The sequence below is a fragment of the Cherax quadricarinatus genome, chromosome 17 (genome assembly GCF_038502225.1).
Source record: "Cherax quadricarinatus isolate ZL_2023a chromosome 17, ASM3850222v1, whole genome shotgun sequence".
In the NCBI taxonomy this organism is placed as follows: domain Eukaryota; kingdom Metazoa; phylum Arthropoda; class Malacostraca; order Decapoda; family Parastacidae; genus Cherax; species Cherax quadricarinatus.
This window is the reverse complement of record NC_091308.1, coordinates 7,250,979-7,277,530: the sequence shown is the minus strand read 5'-3', so window position 1 is coordinate 7,277,530 and position 26,552 is coordinate 7,250,979. Positions and strand designations below refer to the sequence as shown.

Genomic DNA, 26,552 nt, shown 5'->3' with positions numbered 1-26,552 from the left:
TCCCCCCTTCCCTCACACACACACACACACACACACACACACATACACACACACACACACACACACACACACACACACACACACACACACACACACACACACATCAGACTCGTAAGAAGATAAAATAAAATAAAATATTAGTTTGGAATATGAAAGACTGAATCAAAAATATAAATTCTAATTTAAAAATTTTTAACTTAAAAATGCTAGCACTCAAAGAGACAGACTAACATGGAAGATAAATAATGCAACTTTTAATTAAGATAGAAGATAATAAGAGAAGATATATGAAATATATTCCAGTGGAGTTTCCTGTTTTACTGACTGAAGTATCTTTCAGTGATGTTTCACTGACTGAAGTATCTTTCAGTGATGTTTCACTGAATGAAGTATCTTTCAGTGATGTTTCACTGACTGAAGTATCTTTCAGTGATGTTTCACTGACTGAAGTATCTTTCAGTGATGTTTCACTGACTGAAGTATCTTTCAGTTATGTTTCACTGACTGAAGTATCTTTCAGTGATGTTTCACTGACTGAAGTATCTTTCAGTGATGTTTCACTGACTGAAGTATCCTTCAGTGATGTCTCACTGACTGAAGTATCTTTCAGTGATGTCTCACTGACTGAAGTATCCTTCAGTGATGTTTTAAGGGTTACATGCAGCACTGATATCCCTCGTGTAGTCGAAAGGTTTTAAACGTAACTAGGCTGAATGTATTGCGGCGCTTGGCTATCACATAACCCTCGTATTAAGCTAGAACTTTCTTCGATTTGGGTCTTTCAACGCAAGCACTGGTGGTGATGTAATCATGGTGACGACCGACATCTTACCGTTATGAAAAGCTTTAGATGTAACCATGGTAACAGTAGCTCACTGATGACATTACCATAGAGACAGGGGCTCACTGGAGTTGTTATCATGATGACAACGACTAACTGGTGAGATTAACGTGGTGACAAAGACTGACTGAGTTGCACATAGTGACACTGACTGTCAGGAGGACAATTTCTTTAGCTTCGAAAAATAGATCGAGAATATATCTAACAAACAAAATAACCGAGAAAAATGGCCAGGGACGAATTATCATGCAATTATTTGTGTGCAGGCGCAGGAATTATCAGTGATGATTATTTGGTGAAAAATATTTTGTTAACTTTCGTTTGGTATCTGAGGTTACAGATGACAGAGGTGGAGGTGCCACCCCTGGCGGTGGACGTGCCACTACAGGGGTTAAAGGTGCCGCCCCTGGGGGCGAAGGTGCCACTCCCAGAGGAGCAAAGGTGCCTCCCCAGGCAGTAAAGGAACCATTTAGAGAAGTAGAGATGCCAACTTAGGAAGGGAATAGAAGCGCCACACCAGGAAGAGAGCGGAGGTGCCGCACCAGGAAGGGAGCAGAGGTGCCACACCAGGAAGGGAGCAGAGGTGTCACACCAGGAAGGGAGCAGAGGTGTCACACCAGGAAGGGAGTAGAGGTGCCGCACCAGGAAGGGAGCAGAGGTGCCACACCAGGAAGGGAGCAGAGGTGTCACACCAGGAAGGGAGTAGAGGTGCCACACCAGGACAGACCATTATAGAGACATCTTAGGGTGATTATAGAAACAAGTAAATAACCAAATAGAAAGAGAAAGACAGCAAGAGCTATGAACAGTGGTATACAGAGATAGAAACAGAGACAAATGAACAGAAGATGCGTGTTAGGCTACCAGTAAACTTTTACACATCTAAATATCACCCCCTGACGCACACACACACACACACACACACACACACACACACACACACACACACACACACACACACACACACACACACACACACACACACACACACACACACACACACTAGTGTCACCCCCACAAGAGGCAGAATGCATTCTGTCAGTTCAAACAGCAACATTTATAAACGATCTTAAAAAACAGCAACAATTATAGGTAAGAAGGGCAATTAGGGCAATGTTAGTGCCACACTCCGTTGCTCTAACCTCTCCCATGGCTGCTCTAACCTCTCCCATGGCTGCTGTAACCTCTCCCATGGCTGCTTTAACTCATACAGTGTCGTTGCCGCCAAAAAATAACACTACTCAGTTCCTTATAATTATAGCCCAATTTTTACAGTGCTTAGGTTTAATGTGCTTGTGTCCAGCAACAAGGTTGACCTCGGGGACGTGAAGTATGATCTCGGGGACTCAAAGGATGACCTCGGGGACATGACTAAACTGTTTAATTAACACTAGAACCACAACCGAGTTACGCATGGCACAGTGCCACTTAATTCGCCTCTTCGACTTTCTGCCTTGGATAATCACCTGTGTGTGCCTGGAAGAAGGAATATGTGTGGGGGAGGGAATAATTCTTAATATAATTGTATGACCTGGCACTCTGCAGCACCGCAGTGGCGTCAGTGCCTGGCTGCCCTCAGCACTGCTGAATGTGATTACTTTACACCACTGAAGCAAGATTAATTCTTGAGTCTGCAGCAACAGTGTGAAACCCGTCAAGCAAGTAAAGATCGTGGCAGCTTAGACACTTGTTTCAACAAAACCTGCTTACTGTGAACGCTTTAGGTGAGGTAAGGTTTGTCAGGAAACAGGACAAGTGTTTCCTTGACACGGATCTTAGTCATACGATGACCTACAGCTGGAACTTTTGGTCACCTGACCGAGACCTTCTGCTGGTTTACCCCTCCACCCCTTTAAAAATTAAGGTTACATTTTTAACCATTTTTTTCATACTATGAACGCTAAACAAGAAAAGACATATATCACAGGTAAAATATACCGAAAACAACCTAGGTAGTAGGTTGGTAGACAGCAACAGCCCAGGGAGGTGCTACCGTCCTGCCAAGTGAGTGTAAAACGAAAGCCTGTAATTGTTTTAAATGATGGTAGGATTGCTGGTGTCTTTCTCTGGCTCAAACATGCAAGATTTCAGGTACGTCTTGCTACTTCTGCTTACACTTAGGTCACACTACACATGCATGTACAAGCCTGTATGTACACACCCCTCTGAGTTTTCTTCTTCCTGACACAAGCAGAGGCCTGACACAAACAAAGATTTACCACAGGCGTCACATACATGCAACATCAACACATTCACAGTTTCAACCACAGTTATTAACTCCTCATTATTTCTCTCATATTTATTCTGATGGCAATATAATGTTTTACTTCATTTTCTTGTGTTTATTGAAGACGCAGTGAAGTCTGTGTGTGTGTGCTGGAAGGAGCGGCAGAGATGTGAGGTACACACGACACACGAGGGATACACACGACGCTCGTGGGATACACACGACACATGTGGGTTATACACGACACACGTGGGACATACACGACACAGGTGAGATACACATAACACACGAGAGATACGCATGACACACGTAAGATACACACGACACACGTGACATACACATGACACACGTGACATACACATGACACAAATGAAACACATACACGTGAGATACATATGATACACGTGAAATACACACACACACATGAAATACAATCACACGTGAGATACACACACGTAAGGTACACACGACCCATGTCAAATACAAACAAACACATACGTGAGGAACACTCACGTAAGATAAAAATACACGTAAATTAGACACGATACACGAGAATTAGACCGACACACGTGAAGTAGACGCGACACACGTGAAGTAGACACGACACACGTGAAGTAGACACGACACACGTGAAGTAGACACGACACTCGTGAAGTAGACACGACACACGTAAAGTAGACACGACACTCGTGAAGTAGACACGACACTTGTGAAGTAGACACGACACACGTGAAGTAGACACGACACACGTGAAGTAGACACGACACTCGTGAAGTAGACACGACACACGTGAAGTAGACACGACACTTGTGAAGTAGACACGACACACGTGAAGTAGACACGACACACGTGAAGTAGACACGACACTCGTGAAGTAAACACGACACACGTGAAGTAGACACGACACACGTGAAGTAGACACGACACTCGTGAAGTAGACACGACACTTGTGAAGTAGACACGACACTCGTAAAGCAGACAAAATGCTCGTGAGGTGAAGATACCTGTCACCTACGTCGTGTGCTTTATCACCTTCATGTCATAATGTACACCTGGAAAATCCAAGAGGAACTCTGGTCCCAAATTTTCACACAGAAATCAGTCCCTACCAAGAGGCTCGGCAGACGATGCAAAATGCTCTCAACTTATACACCGTTTACACCAGTGATTCAGTTTCTACTTGTTTCAAGTATGGTTTGTTCCAGGTGTTGTGAATTATGTTCGGTACACGTTGAGACAGTCTTGTTTCAAGTGTTGTGAACTACACAGTGTGAGTACATGAAGAAACACTCTCGAGAGTACACTTCCACTTACGGTGTTCACACTGATGAATGTTGAACACTGAGTGGTGATGCTGGAGTCCCCCCCATTAGCACTGAGTTGTGATGATCATGACATCATCATAACACTGAGTGGTGATGGAGAGATGTACTCTCATTACGAGTATAATCAGTAACTCACACACACACACAGGCAAACACACACACACACACAAACACACACACACACACACACACACACACACACACACACACACACACACACACACACACACACACACACACACACACACACGAAGTTGAAGTTGAAGACACAGATAAAGCACAGGGATGTTAGGAAGTATTTCTCCAGTCACAGAGTAGTCAGGAAGTGGAATACTTTGGGAAGCGATATAGTGGAGGCAGGATCCATACGTAGCTTTAAGCAGAGGTATGATAAAGCTCATGGTTCAGGGAGAGTGACCCAGTAGCGACCAGTGAAGAGGCGGGGCCAGGAGCTATGCTCTTCTCCAGACTGAGGGACTGACCACCTCAAAACTTTAAGGGTGATGGACTGATTACATCGTCTTCAAGTATCTTCTGCTTCTATCAACTTTTCTGTACTTGACTGAAGAAGCCTACTGTGTAGGCGAAACGTTTCATAATAAAGATACCTAACTGTTGCATATGTGTCTTACCTATCAACCTGTCGGTATTTTATACCATTTTAATGTTCAATCTCTCCATGGATGCTGAGAGAGGGAGCAGAGGCATTATGTGTACCCCTAACAACAATATTCAACTCATCTATCGAAAGAGAGAGATTACCTGAGGTATGGAAGACAGCAAATGTAGTCCCAATTTTTAAAAAAGGAGACAGACATGAAGCACTAAACTACAGACCAGTGTCACTGACATGTATAGTATGCAAAGTCATGGAGAAGATTATCAGGAGAAGAGTGGTGGAACATCTAGAAAGGAATGATCTCATCAACAGCAGCCAACATGGTTTCAGTGATGGGAGATCCTGTGTCAAAAACCTACTGGAGTTCTGTAACAGGTTTACAGCAGTAAGACAAGAGAGAAAGGGGTGGGTAGATTGCATTTTCTTGGACTGTAAGAAGGCGTTTGACACAGTTCCACACAAGAGATTAGTGCAAAAACTGGAGGACCAGGGAAGGGACTACAATGGATCAGGGAATACCTGTCAGGAAGACAGCAGCGAGTCATGGTACGTGGTGAGGTGTCAGAATGGGCACCTGTGACGAGTGGGGTCCCACAAGGGTCATTCCTAGGACTAGTGCTGTTTCTGGTATTTGTGAATGACATGACGGAAGGAATAGACTCCGAAGTGTCCCTGTTTGCAGATGATGTGAAGTTGATGAGAAGAATTCATTCGGAAGAAGACCAGGCAGAACTACAAAGGGTTCTGGAGAGGCTGCAGACCTGGAGTTCAACCCCACCAAGTGCAAAGTCATGAAGATTGGGGAAGGGCAAAGAAGACCGCAGACGGAGTACAGGTTATGGGGCCAGAGACTACAAACCTCACTTAAGGAAAAAGTTCTTGGGGTGAGTATAACACCAGGCACATCTCCTGAAGCGCACATCAACCAAATAACTGCTGCAGCATATGGGCGCCTAGTAAACCTCAGAACAGCATTCCGACATCTTAATAAGGAATATTTCAGGTTCCTGTACACTGTGTACATTAGGCCCATATTGGAGTATGCGGCGCCAGTTTGGAACCCACACCTAGCCAAGCACGTAAAGAAACTAGAGAAAGTGCAAAGGTTTGCAACAAGACTAGTCCCAGAGCTAAGAGGTATGTCCTACGAAGAGAGGTTAAGGGAAATCGACCTGACGACACTGGAGGACAGGAGAGATAGGGGGGACATGATAACGACATATAAAATACTGAGAGGAATTGACAAGGTGGACAAAGACAGGATATTCCAGAGATGGAACACAAGAACTAGGGGACACAGTTGAAGTTGAAGACACAAATGAATCATAGGGATATTAGGAGGTATTTCTTCAATCACAGAGTAGTCAGGAAGTGGAAAATTTTGGGAAGCGATGTAGTGGAGGCAGGATCCATACACAGCTTTAAGCAGTGGTATGATAAAGCTCATGGTTCAGGGAGAGTGATCCAATAGCGACCAGTGAAGAGGCGGGGCCAGGAGCTATGACTCGACCCCTACAATCACAACTAGGTGAGTACAGACACACACACACACACACACACACACACACACACACACACACACACACACACACACACACACACACACACACACACACACACACACACACAGAGTAGTCCCAGGAAGCAGCGACTACTCTACACACACACACACGAGAGGAAGAAACCGTTCTCAGTGAAGCTATAATCATAACTTTTGTTATTTATACACCTACTTTCTCCCTTCACCCTTGTTGGAGGGGTGGTGGAGGCCGCCATTACCCCTGTAACACTGGTGGTAACCACTGCCCCTGTAACACTGGGGGTAAACTCTACCCCTGTAACACTGGTGGTAACCACTACCCCTGCAACACTGGTGGTAACCTCTGCCCCTGTAACACTGGTGGTAACCACTACCCCTGCAACACTGGTGGTAACCACTACCCCTGCAACACTGGTGGTAACCTCTACCCCTGTAACACTGGTGGTAACCTCTACCCCTGTAACACTAGTGGTAACCACTACCCCTGCAACACGGCACGACATTATATATATATATATATATATATATATATATATATATATATATATATATATATATATATATATATATATATATATATATATATTTGCGCAATAAGATCACAGTAAACAGGTGATTTCAGAATATGCAAAACAACCACTCTGAAAGAATAGAGAAATTCCAAGCGCTTTCGTGACTACTCACATTATCAAGGAACTATGAAAGTAAAGCATCCAAGGAAGCTATATAAGAGGTCTGGCCAACACCTCACTATCAGATCCCACAACGGTTAAACACCTGACGCGCGCCGACCCAACTGGACAGGTCCTTTGCACAACTCACCCACAAACTATTCTACCCAAGAAAATTTAAAAATTATTATTTGTCCAGTGTATTATTAAATTCTTCCCAAATTCTATTAATTATAAATGGATCTAATTTATATAAACCAAAGGAAATATTCATATTATTGTCAAAACTGCTTTTTATGAAACAAGATTCAATTATATTCCTGTCGACCATGGACTTGCTTGATACTACTTTCTCAACTTTTTGAAAATCAATTGGATGGTTAAAATCTCTTACATGAATAAATAGAGCATTGGAATCTTGTCCAGTTCTAATGCTATATTTATGTTGTTTTAATCTTAGTTCGAGATTTTTACCAGTTTGACCGTAATAAACTTTATCGCAAATTTTACAAGGAATCTTATAGACACATCCATCAGCATTTTGGGGGGAATTCTTTATCAAAAGTTTTTTTACTCTATCAAGATTTTTGAATACAACTTTAATATTAAAAGTCTTAAGAAGAGAAGGCATATCAACCAAGTTTTCATGGTAAGGGAGAACCAACATATTTTTAGTTGAATAAGGCTGGTTGTCCCTTTTTGGATTGTAGAAAGTATTTCTAGCAACTTTAAAAGATTTATCAATTACATTTCTTGGGTATTTTAAATCATTACCTATTTCATGGGTGAGTTGTGCAAAGGACCTGTCCAGTTGGGTCGGCGCGCGTCAGGTGTTTAACCGTTGTGGGATCTGATAGTGAGGTGTTGGCCAGACCTCTTATATAGCTTCCATGGATGCTATTCTTTCAGAGTGGTTGTTTTGCATATATATATATATATATATATATATATATATATATATATATATATATATATATATATATATATATATATATATATATATATATATATATAATATATATATACATAAATACTTGCATATTATTCTCTTCAGTTCCTTACAAGCGAAGATGAACACAGAGAACATCACTCACCAACAACATTTAATAACCATAGAAGAGACTAAATTTAGCAGATTACTTTCCATTCTACCATTATTTACTATTTGTACTAATAATAATTGTCCCAGAACAATGGCAATGCTATTTTGAAATGGAGTGACAAAGAATGAAAAACGTTTTCTATATGGGATACTCAAGTCACAGCACTACCTTTAAAGTCGCAGCACCAGTGTTAAAGTCGCAACACCAGTGTTAAAGTCACAGCACCAACTTTAAAGTCGCAACACCAGTGTTAAAGTCACAGCACCAACTTTAATGTCGCAACACCAGTGTTAAAGTCACAGCACCAACTTTAAAGTCGCAACACCAGTGTTAAAGTCACAGCACCAACTTTAAAGTCGCAACACCAGTGTTAAAGTCACAGCACCAACTTTAAAGTCACAGCACTAGTGTTAAAGTGCAATACCGCCAAACAGCAGCAGTGTCTAGGCTACTGACTTGATGCTGTCATAACAAGCAGTAACACCCTGAACCAGCAGCAGTGTCCAAGTTACTACCTCGGTGCTGTCATAGCAAACACCAACACCCTCAAGTAGCACCATTCTCCAGGCTACTACGTCGGTGCTGTCGTAGCTATGCTAACAGACTTTTGAAAACTACCTACGTTGCCAAGAGGAAGAAACAAGAGTAAATGTAAGAGTTACATGACGCTTCAGCTGTTTTACTGTACTGAGTAAAGTCAACCCAGGGTCACCTAAGCCAGCCTTGTCACCGCTGGGTCACCCAAGCTACCCCTGTCCCCCTGGCCAGAGCCTGGGCCATCCTAAGGGAGACTAGTCATTTTCAGTTTGTAACTCAATATGGGTGAGGTATGAATTAATATTGTTGTGAATTAAGTATTGTTGTGAGGTGTGTGTATGTCTGAATGATTTGCAATATTGCATGTATCACTGTGCATAACTTTTTAGCGTGAAAATGCTGAATGACAGTGTGAATTAAAGTATTATGTAAATCTTATAGCTTCCTTAATAGTTGTTGAGTGGCGAGGCCCTGGCGAGGCCTTGGCGAGGCCCTGGCGAGGCCCTGGCGAGGCCCTGGCGAGGCGCTTGCGAGGCCCTGGCGTTACAGCTGGCGAGCGTGATCACCACAAATGGCGCCTTTGTTTACTACGTCAAGATTCCTGAAAGTCTGTATTTTACGAGGACACATTACAAGGAAGTGTTGACGTAACACGCTGTTATGTTCTCACGTGACACAGTAACACGTGTGGGAAAGCTAGTGTCTCTCTATCTTCACAGTGTGACCGAGAAAAATCACTGTTTTTCTTGTCTTCACGATGTGACTGAGAGAGATCACGGTGTTGTCTTTATCCTCATGGTGTGAACAAGAAAGGTCACTGTGTTTTCCTTGTCTTGACGGTGTGACTTATCTCACAGTACTGGGAAGAAAATAATGATCATACCATGTTATTGGTAAGGAAATTATTACTACACCACGTTACTGGTGAGAAAATTATTATCACACCACGTTACTAAAAATAATAAATTGTTTTGCAGTCAAGGACTTCTCCTTCATCGAGTTCGTTGTGCATCCTCTACATAATAGGTTGCTTGTGGGTTCAGCCTGACACCACTTACACTTCAGGTGCCTTTTTACTCCCCTGTGCTATGATACAAATTAATCTGTCGACCCTTTACGCCTCTGATAAAGTATTTCATCACATCCTGTGTAGCTTGTTCTCTGAATTCAACGTTCTTTTGTGTTGATAAGCAAGACACAACAGTTAGGTATTTTTTTTTCAATGCCCTTCACTAAACGGCATTGACCAACACGTCTTCACAATATATGTAATAAGAGTTACACACCTGTTAGTGTATACAGCCTTGTATACACTAACTTCAGAATAAGCTACCCAACTCTGCTGTAACACTGATGGCAACAGAATCAGCCAATTACAGATGCTCATGAAATGACCTGTTGCCACATGTGATGACTTGTTGCCATAGGTAATGACTTGTTGCCACAGGTGATGACTTGTTGCCACAGGTGATGACTTGTTGCCATAGGTGATGACCTGTTGCCACATATGGTTCTTGTATATACCACCTGTTGAACAGCTGAAGCTTCCTACTATTAACAGTTAATTCAAGATCTGTCAGCTGGGTTTGCTAATTAGTTCAATTAGTGTTATAATTATAACTATAATTATGGCTAATAATTTTATAATTATTACTATTATTATCGTTGCTACATTGCATATCCTACTTGTCTTCTGTTATTTGGTGGTGGATTGTGAATGACCTCTAAAACACGGGGACCTTTCTGTGTTTACTAGCTTATTTGTACTCACGTATTTATGGTTGCTGAGGTTAAGTGTCAGCTCCTGGGCCCGCTTCTTAACTTGACACTTGCTGGGCAAAATTCTTTCCAGCCTCTGTATATGTACTTACCTAATTGTGGTTGCTGGGGTCGATTCATAGCTCCTGGCCCCGCCTCTTCACGGATGGCTACTAGGTCCACTCTCTCCCTCCTCCATGAGCTTTACCATATGTATGTGTGTGTGTTACATACTCATAAACACCGTCAACACAACAAGACATTTAGTCAATTTATATATATATATATATATATATATATATATATATATATATATATATATATATATATATATAATTTCCACGAAATTGCGTTGACGTAAAGGTAGCTGACCCCGACGAGACGGTGTAGCAACTCTCACAGTAACAACAACGGTCACAGTAACGATGTAACAACAACGGTCACAGTAACGATGTAACAACAACAGTCACAGTAACGATGTAACAACAACGATCATAGTAACGATGTAACAACGGTCACAGTAACCCTGTAACAACAATGGTTATAGTAACGATGTAAAAAAACGGTCACAATAACGGTGTAACAAATGTCACAGTAACGGTGTAATAAAAGTCACATTAACGGTGTAACAACAGCTGTCACAGTGACAATCTCACAACCGTCACAGTAACGATGTAACAACAACGGTCACCGAAAAGTGCTCGTTATTGCTGTCACAAGCCATGCGTGACGCGTAAGATACTTTAATAGAATACTTACCAGGTCACAGTGATTCCAGCGAGGAGCAAGACAGGTACCCAGGACGCGTTGAACGTTGTTGCTTGAGTGATGGTGTGTGAGGGTAGGTGTAGCCCTCAGTGCCCGGTGTTGTTGTTACTTCAGTGTTGTGTGAGGGCAGGTGTAGCCTCAGTGCCCGGTATTGTTGTTGCTTCAGTGTTGTGTGAGGGCAGGTGTAGCCCTCAGTGCCCGGTGTTGTTGTTGCTTCAGTGTTGTGTGAGGGTAGGTGTAGCCCTCAGTGCCCGGTGTTGTTGTTGCTTCAGTGTTGTGTGAGGGCAGGTGTAGCCCTCAGTGCCCGGTGTTGTGGTTGCTTCAGTGTTGTGTGAGGGCAGGTGTAGACCACACCATCACCACCACACGCACCGCTGACATCTTATATAATCCACGCTACACACGCGCCACACTCTGGCAAGCATCACGTGCTTCCTCCTCCACTCCTCTACTTATCCAACACACAAACATTAGACTCTTCTTTCTGGTCACTTTCTATATCGCTATAATATACATTTTTCTTAACACGTGACGTTTGGATCCACTGTACCTGTGACCACATGCGCTCAACGCCGAGTAGAACACACGGAACACGCTCGCGCGCAAGTGCTAGTAGGCTGAGAGACCCCTTGCGGTGTGGTGGTCGCGGATGGTCTGAGGCCGTGATGGCTGAGCTGGTCCCAGGCTGGGACCACCAGTGGCTGCTGGGGGAGGAAACTGAGGATAAGCCACTTTGTCCCATTTTCTCTAATGCTGAATTTAGAAATCTCGTTTTCTTTGTTAACCCAGAGTCTGAACTGATCAAATGGTTTCATTTTCTGTATATCACCATTTAGCATTCCCGTTTTCCTTCATGAGGGAAGTTTATTCATAAAAACGGAAGTCTCCTCGTGTGTGTATTCGCCTATTTGTGCATACATGGCCCGAGCCTCCGCTCCTGGCCCTGTTTCTTAACTTGCCACTTGCTGGGTTTACATCCCTGTCGCCTTGTGAGCCTTGCAAATACTTATTCTTAAAATTATGTATCGATCCTGCCTCCATTATTGAAGATATACTTCCTGGCATCCTTCTGCCTCATCTGCCTTTATCTTCCAGCATTTCCCTTATGTTCTCGCTGTCTAATCCTCTGAATATTGTGCGTGTCATTATGATGTCTTTCTAGCTCTTCTATCCTCTAATGTAGTCATCTTCATGGCGTTTCTTCATGGCTAATTACCCCTAGCTTCGACACTAGTATCGTTCCATAGCTCTGTAGACTTTCTCTAGCTTCTTAATATGCTTTATCAGCTTACTCCAGAATGGGCCTGAGATATGTTGCATAGAGGGTCATGAATGAGCCTTTGTTGACATTCCTGAAGGATACTAATAGATTTGCCTAACGAGCATCGGCTACAGAGGTTATTTAATTAACGTATGCCTGTGGTGATATATTCGGCACTATGCTCACCTTTAAGTCTTAATATATCAATGAGATTTACAGGCTTTGTCCTCCGAATTTATTCTCGGTTTCCGGTTTTCCTGCCTCTTCCCCAGTTTTTAAGAACTAACCTTTGCTGAGATTGAATTCAATGTGCCACTTGTCTGAATAATTCTGCAGTTTGGTCAGATCCATACGAGTCATATGTGTGTGTGTTGGGGGGATTACAAAGGTGACCTGAGCCAAGAGGGCTGTGTTCTAGTCACAAAAACAAAACAAATGCATGTCGTTTAGCAGGAAATATCATTTTCTTAACCTTGGTTCTTAAAAGAAATAACCTAGACAGCTTGTAAAAGAAAGTTATGTCAGTGTATCGGTGCTGAGTCAATTCTGGCAGTGAGCACCAGGTAGACAGTACAGTGAAGTAGAGCAGTTTACAATGATAGTTGAACCTGAAGTAACGACTTAAATATCAGCTGATGTTGAGGTTGGTAATATTTATCAAGTGAAGCGCACATGCGCCCTTCCTCTGCCTCTCTCCGCTTAATAAACCAGCACGCACTAATAACCCTCTGGAGTAGTTTGTTCAATGTCATTTATACATTCATATGTATTTTTAAAGCTAGCTTTCCCCAGTTACTTAAATAGAGTTATAGTTAGTTAATTGCGTTCATGTTTATAAGCCGTGTGAGCTGCCCACCGCAGCAGTAATACAAGACACTCAGAGGTGTCCACAACACTCTGCTGCCAGAGTCCCACTCCTCCACCAGTAACAAAACTTGGCGGGAGAAATCCGTAGATTGTGAGTGGCTGCTCAATATGACGTCACAGTGACATTGATTACCCTAGCAAGAGGAGCAACTGAGGAACCTGTTTCAGACTAGCCTGTACCGAGATATTGATCCCAGTGATGCCAGAAAATAAGTACCTTCGTTGTGCTGGTTTTAGTATGCACCATTCCTTCAAGGAATAACTAAAAGTAAAATAAAATAACGAAATGGTTAAATATAATGAAACTGAGTTGGCGGTGTTGGGGATTGCAATTGAGGAGACCGAATGAGACGGGATATTTTTTCCAGACTCAGAAATTACGGCCGCTGCAGCAGCAGTGTTGCGGTAGAGGAAGATCAGTGAGGTGGTAGAACACAAGGTGGGAGGCGTGGTGGGCGGCCGCCAGGTGTCCAGCATGCAACACTGCAAGGTGACCAGTCTCCCTCACCACCTCCATGCTGCTCAACCACAAGGTGAGTCAAATAGGCACTCACAGCACCTATAATATTACCTCTAACACCTGTCCTGTCTCATGTTCTCTCTAGCAGCTCCAGTTTACTCGTGTACAACTGCACCGAGTCTTCTACCAAGACACCCCTCAAGGAAGGTCCCTTGATGTTGGTGAGGGGCTCTTGATTTAGGGAATTGGATCTGTGCTCCAGTTCCCCGAATTAAGCCTGAATGCCTTCCACATCCTCCGGGTTTAGCGCTTCCCCCTTGATAATAATAATTCTACAAAGACAAAAATATAATAGTGTTACGATGATAATAAGGAACAATATATATATATATATATATATATATATATATTATATATTATATATTTAATAGAAAAATTACACATCGATGGTTTATATTAGTGGAAGAAGATATTAATGGTGGTTGTGGTAGAAGTTGCTGATTGTGGTTGTGGTGGTAACTTTTGGTTATCGTCACTAGTGGTGGTTATGGTGGTCACCTCTGATGGTTGTGGTCACAACTGGTTATTGTGGTCACTTATGGGAGTTGTGGTCACTCGTGGCGGTTGTGATTATGAGGTAGTTGTGATAGTCACTGCTGGTGGTTGTGGTAGTCACTGCTGGTGGTTGTGGTAGTCACTGCTGGTGGTTGTGGTAGTCACTGCTGGTGGTTGTGGTAGTCACTGCTGGTGGTTGTGGCAGTCACTGCTGGTGGTTGTGGTAGTCACTGCTGGTGGTTGTGGCAGTCACTGCTGGTGGTTGTGGCAGTCACTGCTGGTGGTTGTGGTAGTCACTGCTGGTGGTTGTGGTAGTCACTGCTGGTAGTTGTGGCAGTCTGCTGGTGGTTGTAGCAGTCACTGCTGGTGGTTATGGTAGTTACTGCTGATAATTGTGGTAGTTACTGCTGGTCTTTGTGGCAGTCACTGCTGGTGGTTGTGGCAGTCACTGCTGGTCTTTGTGGCAGTCACTGATGGTGGTTATGGCGGTCACTGTTAGTGGTTGTGGGGGTCACTGCTGGTGGTTATGGCGGTCACTACTAGTGGTTGTGGGGGGTCACTGCTCCTGGTTGTAATGATCACTAGAGGTGGTTGTACTGCTCGTTAGTGGTGATGGTAGCAGAACGCATTAGTGGTGCTTGTGGTCACTAATAGTGGTAGTAGTAGTTCTAGAACAGATGACTAATCGTAGTTACGGGGTCATTAATATGTTGTGTGGCAGTGCTACAAGACCTGAGTCGTGGTTATGGTTATCACTAATGTTTGATATAAACCATGGTAATAAATACCGACAAAATGGTGTAGAAAGACACGTAAACAAACACTAGGACATTAGAAAACGTTTCGGTCCTGAGACCTTGATCACTTCTAACATACAGAGGTTAAAAAGACAGTATATATTGGCAGAGATTGAGATGTGAGCGACACAGTGACCTTGAGAATGCCGTATTGGGATGGGGACGGGAAGACGACGGGATTATGTGACTTGTACATGATACCGAGTCAGGCAAAGCACCACCTACCTAACAACATAGTCACATGGTTCCGTTGTCTACCCGTCCTCATCCCAGTACGGCATTCTTCAGGTCACCATGTGTCACACCTAACTCTCTGCGTAGTGTTTGATCATGTGTCTTTCTAATGTTACTTGTGATCACTATGGTGATTGTGATCACTAATTTGTGCTTATTGTAATCACTAATGGTGACGGTTAACAGTGCTGGTTGTGATGACAAATAATGGTTGTAGTGGTCGCCATTAATGTTGGATGTCGTCACAAATGATGATTGTGATAACTGATAATGGATGTGATTATCACTAATGACGGTTATGATTACTAACGATGAGTGTCATCACTAATGATGCTGTGATCACTAATGATTGTGGTGGTCACTAGTGTTAGATCTAGGGGATGGTTATGGTGGTCACTAATGTTAAGTGTGGTAGTCACTAATGTCTGTAGTGATCACTTATGTTGGTTGTGGTAGTTGGTTATGCGTCTCCACGATATATGTTTGCCTCTCCACTGTAACTATTTGTATCCATGATAACTATCTACGTCTCCCTAGTAACCATTTCTATGAAAATTAAAAGCGCTGTAACGAGAGTTGTCTATATTTCTGAGTTTTGTATTCTCAGTTATTTTATTTGAAAAAATCTACAATCCTATGAAAAAATATTCTATTGTTCATTTTTGAAGAAACTGATTAATAGAAATTCTTCAGTAAATCTGGTAAATTAGCATCTGCAATCCAAATTCAATACCAAAATAACTCTCATTAGTACACATCAGCGATGAAAGTTTGAATCTGATCAGAAAAGGCATTCTAAAGTTATTGCATCAAAATGAGATTAAGATTTACACTTTACACTACATTAGTGATCACAGCATCATTAGTGATGACAATCATCGTTAGTAATCATAACCGTCATTAGTGATAATCACATCCATTATCAGTGATCACAATCATCATTTGTGACGACATCTGTAGTGGCAGTGTACACTGGAAAGCGGGTTTACCACCATGTTTCAGCGATATGTTATTATTATTATTATTATTATTATTATTATTATTATTATTATTATTATTATCATCATTTTAATATACAATTATTTTTATATGAAGCGGTAAAGCAGAGTGGGTCATTCAGAGGTGGTGGTAGCTTTTAATAACTAATAAGATCTCTTTCTGGTTGGTATTCCAACACTGGTATGATTCATCTAAAACAATCGGTGTGGACTGTCGAACAGTACCGTGACAGAGCGGTGAGGAGTCACCAGCGTTAATGTGAGAACGCAGTAAGACTTCTCGATGAATAAGACACATGTGTAACACCTAGCAATCTTTATTATGAAAACGCTTCGCCAACTAGTGGCTTTATGAATTCATTACAGAGGTTATAAACTGGAGACAGTGGAAAATGAGGCAGTCAGTCTTTCAGTCTTGGTAGGTGTTCAGTCCTTCAGGCTTTGAAGAGTCTTCCCCTCAAGGAAGGTTCCTTGATGTTGGTGAGGGGAATTGGATCTGTGCTCCCGTTCCCCGAATTAAGCCTGAATGCCTTCCACATCCTCCCCAGGCGCTGTATAATCCTCCGGGTTTAGCGCTTCCCCCTTGATTATAATAATAACAATAATAATAATTTGAGTCTTGAGCAAGCGCAGGATAGACACTGCGCTTGCTTTAAAAGAGAGGTGTAGCAATTGAAGGTATCACAAGTGAGCGGGATCATCTAGTAGAAGTAGGTCATGTCCAAGAGGTTAACAATAGAATAGGGTTAAAGATGTCCCTAAGATAGCTTCTACAGTCCTATTGCTAACCTCAAGCTCGACTCTTGGGCATAACTTCCACTAGTGGCTCCCACCCATCTGTGACAATATCTTGAACTTCAGCATGTCTTTGTTGGCTCGTAAGTGTTCATCTTCCTGCCTCTGCTTCAGAATGACGAATACTAAGGGACTGAACACCTAACAAAACTTCATCAAAGCAGTCACACGCAGGTGTTGTACATATCGTATTCATCAACCTGTCAGTGTCATATTCCACCTTATGTATAGGATTGAGATTTTTGTCTTTCTGTTGCCAACACCATTATATGTTGAAAAAAGTAAAAACAATTTTTGGGACTGTTTTACTTTCTAGAGTTTTAAGTAATATAAGTGGATCAGTTTAAAAGGCAAAATGTTATTATTATTAATTAACACACTGGCCGATTCCCACCAAGGCAGGGGGGCCCGAAAAAGAAAAACTGCAACATTAACACCCCTCCTTTAGAGTGCAGGGACTGTACTTCCCATCTCCAGGACTCAAGTCCGGCCTGCCGGTTTCCCTGAATCCCTTCATAAATGTTACTTTGCTCACACTCCAACAACACGTCAAGTATTAAAAACCATTTGTCTCCATTCACTCCTATCAAACACGCTCACACATGCCTGCTGGAAGTCCAAGCCCCTCGCACACAAAACCTCCTTTACCCCCTCCCTCCAACCTTTCCTAGGTCGACCCCTACCCCGCCTTCCTTCCACTACAGACTGATACACTCTTGAAGTTATTCTGTTTCGCTCCATTCTCTCCACATGTCCGAACCACCTCAACAACCCTTCCTCAGCCCTCTGGACAACAGTTTTGGTAATCCCGCACCTCCTCCTAACTTCCAAACTACGAATTCTCTGCATTATATTCACACCACACATTGCCCTCAGACATGACATCTCCACTGCCTCCAGCCTTCTCCTCGCTGCAACATTCATCACCCATGCTTCACACCCATATAAGAGCGTTGGTAAAACTATACTCATACATTCCCCTCTTTGTCTCCAAGGACAAAGATCTTTGTCTCCACAGACTCCTAAGTGCACCGCTCACCCTTTTCCCCTCATCAATTTTATGATTCACCTCATCTTTCATAGACCCATCTGCTGACACGTCCACTCCCAAATATCTGAATACATTCACCTCCTCCATACTCTCTCCCTCCAATCTGATATCCAATCTTTCATCACTTAATCTTTTTGTTATCCTCATAACCATACTCTTTCCGGTATTCACTTTTAATTTTCCTCTTTTTGCATACCCTACCAAATTCATCCACCAACCTCTGCAACTTCTCTTCAGAATCTCTCAAGAGCACAGTGTCATCAGCAAAGAGCAACTGTGACAACTCCCACTTTATGTGTGATTCTTTATCTTTTAACTCCACGCCTCTTGCCAAGACCCTCGCATTTACTTCTCTTACAACCCCATCTATAAATATATTAAACAACCACGGTGACATCACACATCCTTGTCTAAGGCCTTCTTTCACTGGGAAATAATTTCCCTCTTTCCTACATACTCTAACTTGAGCCTCACTATCCTCGTAAAAACTCTTCACTGCTTTCAGTAACCTACCTCCTACACCATACACCTGCAACATGTGCCACATTGCCCCCCTATCCACGCTGTCATACGCCTTTCTCAAATCCATAAATGCCACAAAGACCTCTTTAGTCTTATCTAAATACTGTTCACTTATATGTTTCACTGTAAACACCTGGTCCACACACCCCCTACCTTTCCTAAAGCCTCCTTGTTCATCTGTTATCCTATTCTCCGTCTTACTCTTAATTCTTTCAATAATAACTCTACCATACACTTTACCAGTTATACTCAAGGTATCCCCCTATAATTTTTGCACTCTCTTTTGTCCCCTTTGCCTAATGAAATATTTAAAAAAAATGAAAAATTTCTTGGAAAAAATTCCTGTTTTTGTCTCAGGACAACTAGACTTTGTGATAAATGTATTTATACCTGTGTAAGAAATCACAGTGAAATGCATAAGTGGAAATATAAAAAAAAAAAATACATCACTGTAAAAAACAAGAGAACCTGAGCGCTTTAATTAATGTGCTTACACACATATCTTCAGAGGAATAGGATTTAGTTAGATATAGTACCTTTAGTCTACATTTTATGTAGACTAAGGTACTATTTTTTTTTTTTTTTTTTATTATCACACTGGCCGATTCCCACCAAGGCAGGGTGGCCCGAAAAAGAAAAACTTTCACCATCATTCACTCCATTCATGTATTTATACCTGTGTAAGAAATCACAGTGAAATGCATAAGTGGAAATATAAAAAAAAAATTACATCACTGTAAAAAACAAGAGAACCTGAGCGCTTTAATTAATGTGCTTACACACATATCTTCAGAGGAATAGGATTTAGTTAGATATAGTACCTTTAGTCTACATTTTATGTAGACTAAGGTACTATTTTTTTTTTTTTTTTTTATTATCACACTGGCCGATTCCCACCAAGGCAGGGTGGCCCGAAAAAGAAAAACTTTCACCATCATTCACTCCATCACTGTCTTGCCAGAAGGGTGCTTTACACTACAGTTTTTAAACTGCAACATTAACACCCCTCCTTCAGAGTGCAGGCACTGTACTTCCCATCTCCAGGACTCAAGTCCGGCCTGCCGGTTTCCCTGAATCCCTTCATAAATGTTACTTTGCTCACACTCCAACAGCAGGTCAAGTATTAAAAACCATTTGTCTCCATTCACTCCTATCAAACACGCTCACGCATGCCTGCTGGAAGTCCAAGCCCCTCGCACACAAAACCTCCTTTACCCCCTCCCTCCAACCCTTCCTAGGCCGACCCCTACCCCGCCTTCCTTCCACTACAGACTGATACACTCTTGAAGTTATTCTGTTTCGCTCCATTCTCTCTACATGTCCGAACCACCTCAACAACCCTTCCTCAGCCCTCTGGACAACAGTTTTGGTAATCCCGCACCTCCTCCTAACTTCCAAACTACGAATTCTCTGCATTATATTCACACCACACATTGCCCTCAGACATGACATCTCCACTGCCTCCAGCCTTCTCCTCGCTGCAACATTCATCACCCATGCTTCACACCCATATAAGAGCGTTGGTAAAACTATACTCTCATACATTCCCCTCTTTGCCTCCAAGGACAAAGTTCTCTGTCTCCACAGACTCCTAAGTGCACCACTCACCCTTTTTCCCTCATCAATTCTATGATTCACCTCATCTTTCATAGACCCATCCGCTGACACGTCCACTCCCAAATATCTGAATACGTTCACCTCCTCCATACTCTCTCCCTCCAATCTGATATTCAATCTTTCATCACCTAATCTTTTTGTTATCCTCATAACCTTACTCTTTCCTGTATTCACCTTTAATTTTCTTCTTTTGCACACCCTACCAAATTCATCCACCAATCTCTGCAGCTTCTCTTCAGAATCTCCCAAGAGCACAGTGTCATCAGCAAAGAGCAGCTGTGACAACTCCCACCCTGTGTGTGATTCTTTATCTTTTAACTCCACGCCTCTTGCCAAGACCCTCGCATTTACTTCTCTTACAACCCCATCTATAAATATATTAAACAACCACGGTGACATCACACATCCTTGTCTAAGGCCTACTTTTACTGGGAAAAAATTTCCCTCTTTTCTACATACTCTAACTTGAGCCTCACTATCCTCGTAAAAACTCTTCACTGCTTTCAGTAACCTACCTCCTACACCATACACTTGCAACATCTGCCACATTGCCCCCCTATCCACCCTGTCATACGCCTTTTCCAAATCCATAAATGCCACAAGGACCTATTTAGCCTTATCTAAATACTGTTCACTTATATGTTTCACTGTAAACACCTGGTCCACACACCCCCTACCTTTCCTAAAGCCTCCTTGTTCATCTGCTATCCTATTCTCCGTCTTACTCTTAATTCTTTCAATTATAACTCTACCATACACTTTACCAGGTACACTCAACAGACTTATCCCCCTATAATTTTTGCACTCTCTTTTATCCCCTTTGCCTTTATACAAAGGAACTATGCATGCTCTCTGCCAATCCCTAGGTACCTTACCCTCTTCCATACATTTATTAAATAATTGCACCAACCACTCCAAAACTATATCCCCACCTGCTTTTAACATTTCTATCTTTATCCCATCAATCCCAGCTGCCTTACCCCCTTTCATTTTACCTACTGCCTCACGAACTTCCCCCACACTCACAACTGGCTCTTCCTCACTCCTACAAGATGTTATTCCTCCTTGCCCTATACACGAAATCACAGCTTCCCTATCTTCATCAACATTTAACAATTCCTCAAAATATTCCCTCCATCTTCCCAATACCTCTAACTCTCCATTTAATAACTCTCCTCTCCTATTTTTAACTGACAAATCCATTTGTTCTCTAGGCTTCCTTAACTTGTTAATCTCACTCCAAAACTTTTTCTTATTTTCAACAAAATTTGTTGATAACAGCTCACCCACTCTCTCATTTGCTCTCTTTTTACATTGCTTCACCACTCTCTTAACCTCTCTCTTTTTCTCCATATACTCTTCCCTCCCTATATCTAACAGATATCATGCAAGTGAGGTAATACGTCAGAATTTTAAGCTTGCAGTGTATTGAGGCCTAAAGGTCCACGCAAGTTTAGTTCTTCACATATGATCACTGCAGGATGTCTACTGGAATAAGCTAGTGGACCATTCAGTTAGCTGCTTACAACTTTGTTATCCTTGATGGAAAAAAATATATATATACGCAGTATATGAACGTCAATATTCACCCAAGTAGTCGGGACCGAGTCTTCTCATGTAAAAAATAATGTTGATCTTATAGATAAACTTGGTTTTAACATGTCTAATGATTTCCATCTCCTTAGTTTCGTTGTTAAAGCTTTGTTTACTAAAGTACCAGCAGAGAAAATATTGGAATTATTTGCAGACCTGAAATATGATCTTCCCTTAAACACTACTCAAAATATTAGCCTGATTAATTTGTGCATGAAAGGTCGTTAGCTTGTGTTCAGTGACAAACTATATTTACAGAAATTTTTTTTTGGCTATGGGTAATCTTTTGTCTCCTGTTTTGAGCAATCTGTACGTGGAGCTGTTGGAAACCATAATATTCACAAGCTTCCGTTCTTAAAATACCAAATGGCTGTGGTATATGGACGATGTAGTCTGTTCCTAGCATTGTAGTGAGAGAGTAGTGATGACTTTCTACCCAAAATGTATTGTAAGGTAAATGGAGTAATTCCGTTTCTGGATACGCAGATCCATACGTCTGGTAGAAAAATTTAAGTTCGATGTTTATCGTCAACTAGCTAACATATTCTTACATTACTAATTGAATCGCCAAACAAAAGTTTGTTTTTACTTTTTACGGTTTTTAAGAACAATTAATTGCAACCCACTTAAAATATCCACAAACGTTTATTGAAGAAGGCTTTCATAAAGCTAAATAAAATATTCTAGAAGACAGAGCCTTTCACTTGTTGGTTTACCATATAAAGCACAATCTTACACCTTTCACAAACTCTTGAATATTTTAATGTAAACGTTGCATTTAAATAAGACAACACTGTAAAACAATAAGTCAGTTAAAAATGCTCCGAAAGTATCACTGAATTGTGTGTACGCCATTCTTTGTGAAAGCTGTGATACATTTTATCTTGGACAAACTGGTAAGTCACTTGAGACCAGATTTAAACAAGATAAGTATGCAATAACTACTGAACAAGAAGCCATTGATTTATTCATTCATATGATGGCAACAGGCCATTGTGTAGATTGGACTATTGGCAAAGAATTACGTAATAGTTCAACGAAATATTATGAAATCACTTATCAAGCCTCACATTTATCACAGCAATAGCATATATCTATGAGGCGAGATAGATGAACTTTTATTTACAGAGCCTGCAACATAACTTGTGCTAACTGACATGCACGAGTTTTGCATGTCTTGCAACTTTCAAAAAAACATGCAACTAACTTTTCTGTCTACCAAGAGGTTGTTTGTAATATGTTATGCCTCACTTCGTCTCCCCGGGCTGTTCAGCGTGTTATGCCTTCTCAAAGTTCATCTGTAACTTGTTCGTGTTTCTTGATTCTGGGAATTATGCCCTACATTATAAAGTTGCCTTTTATTAATGTTATTAATGTTTACCTTCCCAGCTACACACCCAAGATGTATCCATCAAGAGGTGTATGTCTGTATATGCTCCGAAAGTTGGTTTTAATCACCTGTTTGATAGATTTTAAACCCAATTAACCAACTAACTTACTACGCGCGCCAACGAACGGGGATGATAGAGAGCCACTGTCAGCATATACCTTGAGTGTCTGTCATCAGAGCAACACTGCAGCGCCTCGCCCAGGAACGTTACAGTGATGGATGGTAACGTACAGGCTGTGCTGAAATATACATGCATGACGTCACGTTTCACTCGAATAACCAGTGACATTATTGAGTGGCCATGGTTCAGTCAATAACTGTGACGCACTTGCTACCTCCCAAACTCCCAAGAATTATTATTAAGGTTTGAACAATAGTGTACACCAGTTGTACACTTATTGTACACTAGTGTAAATTGAGACACCCACAAAACTAAAGAAAAAGTGCAGAAACTAGTGTTGAATCGTTGTTAAGAGCGTTACTGGTGACTTCATAGAGCCAGCAGACACTCAGTGGTGACTGATGCAGCAAGCAGACACTGGTGAGTGATGCAGCAAGGAGACACTCAGTGGTGAGTGATGCAGCAAGGAGACACTCAGTGGTGAGTGATGTAGCAAGGAGACACTGTGGTGAGTGATGCAGCAAGAATACACTCGGTAGTGATTGATGCAGCATGGAGACTCTCAGTGGTGACTGATGCAGCAAGCAAAAACGTTTATCACCACCCTGTACGGCCCACTGTACCTTGCTTTCAATGGCTTCGGTGCCAGCACCTCCTCTGTAACTTCAAGAGTACGGTCGAACAATTTCTTCATTTTAGTCTGTCTAGTGTGCAGGTTCTCATATGCTAGGCACTTCATATGAGCCAAATGGTCTCTTGATAGAAAATGCTCCGAGAAGAAAGTATCATTATTATTACCTAGCTAATGTTCCTTCAAAACAGCCAATGGCCCCCCTGACTTGGTGACCATAGATCAGTTCGAAAGGACTATAGCCTAATGATTCGTGAGTACTGTCCCTCACGGCAAATAAAAGGAGGGGGATCACCTTCATCCCGTTTCTGATACTGAGTACAATAAGCACGTAGCATAGTCTTGAGAGACTGGTGACACCGCTTGACTCTACTCGCCTAATTGTAGTTGCAGGGGTCGAGACTCAGCTCCTGGCCCCGGTGGGTGATAGGCTGCACAGGTTTTCATTTGCGATATTAAATTCCCCTAAAACTGTGCGAAAATGTCTAGATGTAAAATTTGACTCCTGATCTGTCTGAATTTCCTTAGGGACTTCTACTTCCATAAGAAAAAATGTTACTAAAGTTCAAAAACCACATGCGTAGCAATTTTAAGTAGCAGGATGGCCTCGGGAAACCTAAGAGAACAAACAATAATAAGTACTAGTTACCCATCTTAGTTTTGGGTAGCGGACTAACACAGTCCACAACTAGCCTGCTAAAGGGTTCTTCAACTGCTGTGATTGGTTTAAATGAGGCAGGCTTAACTTCCTGGTTAGGTTTTCCTACCCTTTCTCCTCAAGGGAGGTTCCTTGACGCTGGTGAGGGGATCTTGATCTAGGGGATTGGATCTGTGGTCCAGTTCCCTGAGTTGAGCCTGAATGCCTTCCATCCCCCCACAGGCGCTATAATCCTACGGGTTTAATGCTCCCCCATGATTATAATAATGATTTCCTACCCTTTGCAAATAGGACATGATTCAACATGCTCACTGATTCCCATACCTGGAACCAGTAAAAATGCTTGGAAACTTTGCCCATGGTTCTTTTTAATACCTAAATGTCCTCCCATAAGAGCATCATGGGCCAAACTCAAGATCTGACACCTAAATGGCTGGCACAACCACTTGGTAGAATGCCTCTCTTGCTCCATCAGAAGATACTTCATCAGATAATCATTCTCATTAAAAAAACTTTGCAAAAAAACATTTAATTTGTTGAGAGGCTTCGTCCTCGGTAAAAGCCGATGACCGAATAGCTTCAAGGGTAACGTCACACCCCTGGGCCTCGATCAGCTGCTCCCGAATCGAAGTTGCCATTCCTGTGGCATCTTCTAGACCCCCACGCAAACTGGGTCCCACCTGGGTTGGCTCATTATTGCCCTGGGCCTCCTGCAGGCTAGGCTCTAGAACAGATTTCCTAAACTCAGATCTTCTCTAGCATCAGAAGAAGCAAGGAGAGGCACAGAAGCTTTTCCCTTTCACATTTACCAGTTACACCACACACTGGAGACAGTTCTAGCTTTATCCTCCCAAACTTAAGATTCTGGGTCCCTCCAGACTAAGGGTTCCTCACTTTCAAGAAAGCCCATCACATTATTACCTAATTAAATGGTCAGTGCTGTATGACCCTAGTGGGTTTAGCGCTTTTTTATTATAATTAAATGGCCCTTTAGAAAAATATATCTATTCTGCATAATAATATACAGAACACACAACTTGCCTTTAACATATTTTACAAAACTCCATAGTATACCACTACTAGTTAATTAAGGCTAGGACATAGAATGAAAAGCAGACATTACCCTGTACCAGTGGGGTGGTCCTAATCACCCTAGTCGGCTTCTAGCCTCTTGTTTATTGTGCTATTATTTCAGAATCTCAAAAAGACACAGGCACCAATCAAACAACAGGGGCAGGCCCATACCAGGTCCCATGTGAGCGTTAATATAAATCCAAAACCAGCCTACTGCCTGGCCTTATCACATCACCACCACCACGCTTTCCTCTAGTGACCCTGTGACGTCACTTCTCTAAATACGGTCCAGTATGCTGACATTTGTAAAATTATGGAGCACCTTCTTCCTGCAATGTCAACTCTCTTCACATTAATGCAGTAACCTGCATAACATATGTCCATCCAGGGTCTAGCTTTTCTCTTTCCCCTTGGGAAGTCTGGACAATTCGTGTCTTTTTTTCCCCACTTCCTTGCGCGAATGCTCAATTACCTACTATAGCTTCTCGCTTCCTTTTCTTAACTACGTCTCATTCTCATGCCATTGCAATTTGCACTGA

General features: G+C 42.0%; 2 protein-coding genes across 2 annotated transcripts in view; one reads left to right on the top strand and one right to left on the bottom strand.

The window, feature by feature from the left end:
• Positions 1-12,025, bottom strand: part of LOC128686428 (uncharacterized) — a 133,004-nt gene extending 120,979 nt beyond the window's left edge. The window contains exon 1 of the mRNA XM_053773348.2: positions 11,381-12,025. The gene's annotated coding sequence lies outside the window, so the exon portion shown is untranslated. The remainder of the gene's footprint in view (positions 1-11,380) is intronic.
• The window catches only part of LOC128686429 (beta-1,4-glucuronyltransferase 1), a 51,335-nt gene that overhangs the window by 10,406 nt on the left and 14,377 nt on the right, over positions 1-26,552 (top strand). The window contains exon 2 of the mRNA XM_053773350.2: positions 13,886-14,050. Within this exon, the coding sequence (XP_053629325.2) occupies positions 14,033-14,050 (18 nt within the window). The 5' untranslated portion in view covers positions 13,886-14,032. The remainder of the gene's footprint in view (positions 1-13,885; positions 14,051-26,552) is intronic.